The 7,135-nt window shown below is 41.6% G+C and overlaps 1 protein-coding gene across 1 annotated transcript in view; it reads right to left on the bottom strand.

Annotated features, from left to right (window-relative positions):
• Positions 1-763: 763 nt before the first annotated feature.
• Positions 764-7,135, bottom strand: part of LOC140427097 (microtubule-associated tumor suppressor 1 homolog) — a 34,939-nt gene continuing 28,567 nt past the window's right edge. The window contains exons 6-9 of the mRNA XM_072512612.1: positions 6,874-6,975; positions 5,486-5,605; positions 5,274-5,371; positions 764-1,314 (exon numbers count right to left, since the gene is read on the bottom strand). Of these exons, the coding sequence (XP_072368713.1) occupies positions 1,131-1,314; positions 5,274-5,371; positions 5,486-5,605; positions 6,874-6,975 (504 nt within the window). The 3' untranslated portion in view covers positions 764-1,130. The remainder of the gene's footprint in view (positions 1,315-5,273; positions 5,372-5,485; positions 5,606-6,873; positions 6,976-7,135) is intronic.

Below are 7,135 nucleotides of genomic sequence, written 5' to 3'. Positions count from 1 at the left end.
CGAGGTCCCAGGTTCAACCCCGGCTCTGGGTCACTGTCCATGTGGAGTTTGCACATTCTCCCTGTGTTTGTGTGGGTTTCGCTCCCACAACCCAAAGAGGTGCAGGGTAAGTGGATTGGCCACGCTAAATTGCCCCATTAAAAAATGAATTGGGTACTCTACATTTAAAAAGAAGATGCTCTTCGTGGAAAATCCGAAGAATACAGATGGCATTTTGCAGTAGCAATTGGAAGCTTCTTAAGATTCTAACATGTCAAACTGTTCATGGTAAACATGAGTGTGTTGCTACAGAATGCATGTAATTGTGTTTTGAGATATAAGTAGAAGTTATAATTTGCAGCTAATGCATCTGGCTTTGTCCAGTGGCTTACTCTGTATTTTATAAGCCATGATATACTTGCAAATAAAATCTCCAGATGAACTCCTATTTTTATTTGTGCATAATGTCAGTTTCCAATTTATCATATTTAAGAATTTCCAAGTAGGGCTATCATTCTTCTGACCTTCTAGATAATTATATAACCTTCGTCCTATTAAACCAACCTGGTTTTCTAATGAGCACCATTACTTTCAGATGCTACTTGAATGAAATGCTTAACTATGGCCATGACGACTTGTTGTTGCAGGGCTCAGCTGTAACATACTTAAAGTAAACTCAGGTTTGGCTTTCCTTAAATTAAAGAAAGTTTGTGTCGAGGAAGACTAATTTCCATAAAGCCAAGAACACTTTTTACGTATCTTGAAATTGTGAAGACACAAAACAAACAGCAAATGCCCTTTAATAAAGTGTTTAAGAGCTAAACTCCGCAACTCTTTCACTTCATGATCACAGTTTCATAAATGTACAGGATGGACCATATAAAACCAAGTTCAATTATCCTTTCATCCAAATCGTTGTCAGTTCTACTGATGTTTTCATGGCAACAATGCAGCAATGCACCCTTTAAAAATGCAATACAGTTTTACTATTTTAAATCAGCTGATGTCTCGAATCAGCTCAGGACCCAAATCCACTGAGACAACCAAAACCAAGCATGCTGAGGTAGACGCTTCCAACTTGTCTTGGAGGAGGACAATGTCAAGGTTGTTGAGTTCTGACGTGAAATTCCAGTTTTTCCAATACTTTACTGTCACCTTAATGATAATTCCAATGACTCTGAGTGAAGTGGTTTCCATGACGTCTCTACAGTAGGTGACACATTGCCATTTTGCAGTTTCCAAGCAAGTTCATCTTTCTCCTGACAAAGTTTTTCTTTGACCATAGCTTCTTTCTCTAAAGTCTGTTGCAGGACATCGTGCTCCATGGATAATTGCCTGTAATAAAACGATTGGGAATAAAATTAGCACTGATACATAGTTTTAAATAATGTTTCAAATATTTAATGTGTCTGTATTTTCACAAATGAACCATTTATCTTCAGTTTATCCTCTTTTCTCCTTATCTTTCCTGAGTGTCAGCAGTTGTCCAGTACCTCAAATAACCATTCTTTACATTTGATCCTGGACACTGAGTATTGACAGACTATCAATCGAGAAGGGAAGTAAATCACAAGAAAGTTCCATCCTATCCTTATCTGATGTCTACATATTAATGGGCTCAGTTTGAACTCACTCAATACTCATTAAAACAAGTCTAATATTCACTTTGCAGCCGGAGTCAATGGAATGCAATTAAGAGACAGGAATTATTTTCCCATGTATCAATGACCTAGACTGGTGTGCAGGGCATGTTTTCAAAATTTGTAGATAATATGAAGAAAAGTTGTCAACTGTGATGCGAGTAGTCTTGAGCTTCAAAGGGACATAGACACTTGGTGGATTGGGCAGACAAAGTTCAATGCGGATAATTGTGAGATGATTCATTTTGGCAGGAGGAATATGGAGAGACGGTATAAAATAAAGTGAGAAACATTGTACGAGGTGCAAGGACAGAGGAAGCCCAATGTACATAAGTCATTGAAGATGACAGAGCATGTTGAGAGAACAGTTAATGAAGCATTATTAATAGGGTGTTGAGTACAGGAGTAAGGAGGTCACATTGAACTTATATAAGACACTAGTTAGGCATCACCTAGAATACTACATCCAGTTCTGGGCAGCATACCTGAGGAAGGAGAGAGTACAGAAGAGATTCACAAGAATGATTCCAAGGATGAAGAACTGTGGCTTTGAGGATGGACTTGGAGGTATCCAAGATCCTGAGGGATATGGACACGGTAAATAGTGAGGAAATGTCCCACTCAAGAGAGCATCAAAAACTAAACGGCACAGATACAAAATAATTGGCAAAAGGAGTAAAAGTGGTGTGAGGAAAACATTTTTCACCCAGAGGATGGATGGAGGCTGGAATGAACTTCGTGAAATGGTGGTGGAGGTAGGTCCAATTGAGGTATTCAAAAGGGAATTGGATTGGTATCTGAAAAGAAAGAATGTTCAAGGAAATGGGGATAAGGCAGGGAGTGGGACTACGTGGAATGTTCTTTCAGAGAGCCAGTCAGACTCAATGGACTGAGTGGCCTCCTTTTGTACTGTAAACATTTCTAGGATTCTGTGATATTTTTCTATTCCATTCCCCCTTACGTGCACATCCAGCTTTCTCTTAAATGCATTTATTCTAATCATCTCTCCCACTCCATGTTGGCATGTGTTCCACATTCTCACCACTCATTATATCTCCTGGGTTTCTTCTTAGATGTTTTGTGATTTCATTGGCCCAAATCATCTGGAGCTTCGGAGGCGGGATCAATCATCCAAGATGTATGTCGGGACCCCACGCTGACCTTTATGGCAATTGTTCGGGAAGTTTGAACTTCTGAATGGCAATTAATTCCCTGCTTCGAGGGATCATCTAATAAAGTCTCTATCTGAGCTAGAATCAGAGACTTCAGGCAGTTCCGATGTACCTATCTGGATAGTTACCAAGGAACGGTAAGACATAAAAAGCCTAACTGTTGGGTAACTCCATAATTGACCCTCTCATCACTCACACTGACCCCCCGACAACCCCCTTGAACCCCTGACTACTCCTCCTGATGGCCTGACTACCTCCCTGAACCCCAACAACCCTCCTGATCCCCCGACTATCTCACTGACCCCCCCCCCCCCCCCGACTACCCATCCTGAGGACCTGACAACCTCCCTGAACCCCAACTACCCTCCTGATCCCCCGACTACCTCACTGACTCCCGTGACTACCCACCCTGAGGACCTGACTACCTCTCTGACACCCTGACTAACACTCTAACCATTTCTCTTGATGGCCAGACAGCCCAGACCGCCTGTCTAATGCCACTGCCCTCCTGATTATACCTCTTAACCACCACCCCCTACCACTCCTCTTGACCATCTGACTACCCCTCTGACATACCGATCACCCACCCAATGCAACCACACTACCCCCATGACCACCCTACCACCCACTTGATCCAACCTGACTGATCCTTTATTAAAAACTTTTCCAATTAAGGGGCAATTTAGCGTGGCCAATCCACCTACCCTGCACATCTTTTGGGCTGTCGGGGTGAGACCCGCGCAGACAAAAGGAGAATGTGCAAACTCCACACGGTGACCTGGGACCGGGATTGAACCTGGGTCCTTGGCACCATGAGGCAGCAATGCTAACCACTGCGCCACCATTCAACCTAACTGACCCTGAATCGACCCAAAAATCCCTGACCCACCTACTACCCTATCCGCCTACCATCTTACCAACCTGCCATTCTACTGATCTACCACCTCATCCACTTGCAATCTTACCGACCTGCTATCTTCATCTACCTGCCACCTCACCCACCTACCCAATCTATCATCCTACTGATTCGCTCATTCACCCACTCACTGACATTAACACTGAACCGTTAAACTACTGTATGGCAGCCATTGCTGTAAAAATGGGTATGTCCTGTCCTCCCCCAACTCTACAGAGCTTCAATGGAGTTCTCCGTGGACTGCTTTGCTCCACATTTCTGGGAAAGCCAGACTCGGAAGACCTGGCAAGAAATGTGGAGCTGCATCAAGTCAGGGAAAAGCTCGAGCGGAGTGGCAATCCAAAGATGACTGTCACTCTTTAGAATATCCAGACCATTATCTTTATGACATCTAGTTTTGGATTTTGGACAAGTGTAAATAAATTCTCAATGTCTATCAAACAAAATCCTTCATGGTTTCAAAGACCCCCATCAGGTCACCTCTCAATCCTTTTTCAAGAGTAATTCTCACAACACCAGGTAAAGTCCAACAGGTTCATTTGAAATCACAAACATTTGGAGCGTTATCCTTCATCATCAGCGCTCTGAAAGCTGTTGATTTGAAATAAGCCTGTTGGACTTTAACCTGGTGTTGTAAGACTTCTTACCGTGCCCACTCCAGTCCAACACCGGCATCTCCACTTCTTTTTCCAAGAGAAAAGAGCCCCAGTTTGTTTAATCATTTCTGATAGTTGCACTCTCACAGTACTGGGATCATACTTCTAAATCCTTTTTGCATTTTTTTTGCACAATTCTAGCAACATTTTGCTGAATCTTTCTTTGTTCTTTTCTGGGATGTGTGGCAAGGCCAGCAATTGGTGCCCATGCCCTTGAGAAGGAGGTGGCGAGCTGCCTTTAACCGCTGCAATCCATGTGTTGTTGGAACACCCGCAGTGCTGTTCGGGAGGGAGTTCCAGGATGTTGGCCCTGCAACAATGGAGAAATGACAATAAAGTTCCAAGTCAGGATGATATGTGACTTGGAGAGGAACTTGCAGGTCGAGGTGTTTTCATGCAATTCCGGCTTTTCTTGTAGGTTTGGCAGATGCTGTCGAGAGATTTGACAAATTGCTGAAATGCATTTGTAGATGGCATACACAGCTGCTACTGTGTGACTGTGGCGGAGGGAGTGAATGTTTAAAGTGCAGGGTGGGGTGTTGACCATACAAGCAATTGAGTATTGGTGAGCAGTTTATTGCTCAATAAGTGCCTCTAAGAGCATTGTCAGTGGCACTTTGCTGATGATTGAGGATAAACTGATGAGTGGATTGGGATTTGTCCTGCTTTTTTGGGCGGGACGTACCCGGGCAGTTTTCCATATTGTCGGGTAGATGCCAGTGTTGTAGCTTCTTTCCTAGTTTCCAAGCAGAATCAAACGTGAATCCAAACATATTCTTTGCCTGTGCAAATGTATCAATGTCCTGAATTATGTCAACTGCATCAAGGTGCTCATTCCTGGATACCATCTGAGAATTCACAGACCAACTAAATCTAGAACATTACAACACCACTGGATTTATGAAAATACCTTGCAAAGGCCTGTTGATTTGTCAAACGAACCTTCACATCCTCATTTTCTTGTTGAAGGAGTTTAATTTTCTCCTCGAGCAAGTTATTTATTTCAATCTGATGACAATAAAATATTTGTGTTAATCAGAATATGAAACCATGGGCTACTGCAAAAATCGCTACTTATCTCAAACTGTAGCTCGCTTTGAACTGACAAACAAATCAATGTACCAGATTCTTCGTCCGTAACACTTCCTTATCCAACTGATGGATTCGCTCATTCTTCATCTCCACCACAAAGTGTAAACTCTCCAGTTCCTGTTCCCAGAATAGGTTTGGTGGACGCGAGTCCTGCAATTTAAAGTACAGCGTTCTAAAGTGTTAGGTTGCCATTTTGAGGTTATAAGGAAACCTATATAGACTTTTTACCTATTTTAATCTATTCTGAGAAAATCGCAAAGAGGAATTGTTTCTTGGATCTGTATATTTTAATGAGGTGTAAAAGATCTTAACTGCTCTTATCTGCCCAGGTCCACCTACGCCTGCAGTTCTGAGCCTCTGATCATTTGGCAATCTGTGTATGACAATAGGCGCAAATTCACTTGGACTATTGCAGACTTATCGCCAAAACTGGGCTTCCTTAGAGTGGGACACCTGAGGGTCATCATTAAACTGACAAACTTACTAATGTATTTGCAACAGTGATAGGAACATAATGACACAGCAATGGCTAGATTGAAAAGGAACAAAATCCATCTGGTTCTCCTTCTATCATCCTGATAGTCACATAATGCAATGATAATGACTAACCATGGCTATTGGACTCTTATCATTTGGTCCACGATGGACCCAGACAAGAAGGAAAACCTGTGAGGTGAGATATTTTTGGCCTGTAGTTACCTGCTTCTCCTAAGCATGCTATGTTTAGCAATTGCCACATTCCAAATTACTGATATACTGCATGAGAGAAAATCTATCGAGTTTGCATTTGAATGAATCATTAACAATGGTTGTCACTGTCCTCTGAGGAACATACAAATACAAGAACAAAGAGCAGGAGTAGGCCAATCAGTCCCTCGAGCCTGTTCCACCATTTAATATGATCATGGCTGACCTGACAGGAACCTTAAGCATCCCACCCACCCCCTTGCTTACCAAGATTCTACCCACCTCTGCCTTACAACTGTCATTTCAGAGAGTTCCAATGACTCACAAATTTTGCCTCATTTCTGTTTTAAATTATTTTTAATCAGTGAGCCCTAGTTCTAGATTCTGTTCTATGGAATGAACATTTGCTTCCTGAAATATTGCTTTGGCAGATTAGTTTTAAATTCAGCACTTCCCCCATGCCTTTCATTCTACGGTTCAGGGAAATAAACTGTAATTGTCAACTTTAATCCTTTTGGACTTCTAAAAAACAGTGATCAACTTTCGCTTTTCTATTGAGAACATGCTTTGGAGGGACTCTCAAAGTGTGGCAGTCATACAATTAAAATAAACCGACTAATGCCAGTCAAAATTACTACACAAAGGAAGATAATGTATTGTTAAGCTTTCGCATAAGATGTTTTAACATCTTGTTATATTTGTTGAATTCACATGACTAAAACCCCAAATACCTGATTGTCTTTGCTGAGATCTCTTCTTAATATTGCATCCTCAATTTTCTTTGTCTTCTTTTGAAATGAGTTGATTTGGGCAGTAAGTTCTTCAATTCTTTCCTTTATTGGAACATCAATAGTGAACTGGATCAGAATTATGTCATCATTGAGACCAAATAATTAGCATAAGATTATTCAAGATGTTCAGGCTGGAATTAATAGAATACTTTTTGTGGAATTTTCTGAGATTTATTTCAAAGTGTCGGTCCCGGCGAGATAA

Source organism: Scyliorhinus torazame, chromosome 7 (genome assembly GCF_047496885.1).
Source record: "Scyliorhinus torazame isolate Kashiwa2021f chromosome 7, sScyTor2.1, whole genome shotgun sequence".
NCBI lineage: Eukaryota > Metazoa > Chordata > Chondrichthyes > Carcharhiniformes > Scyliorhinidae > Scyliorhinus > Scyliorhinus torazame.
Note: the sequence above shows the minus strand (reverse complement) of the source record. Positions and strands in the feature narration are given on the sequence as shown.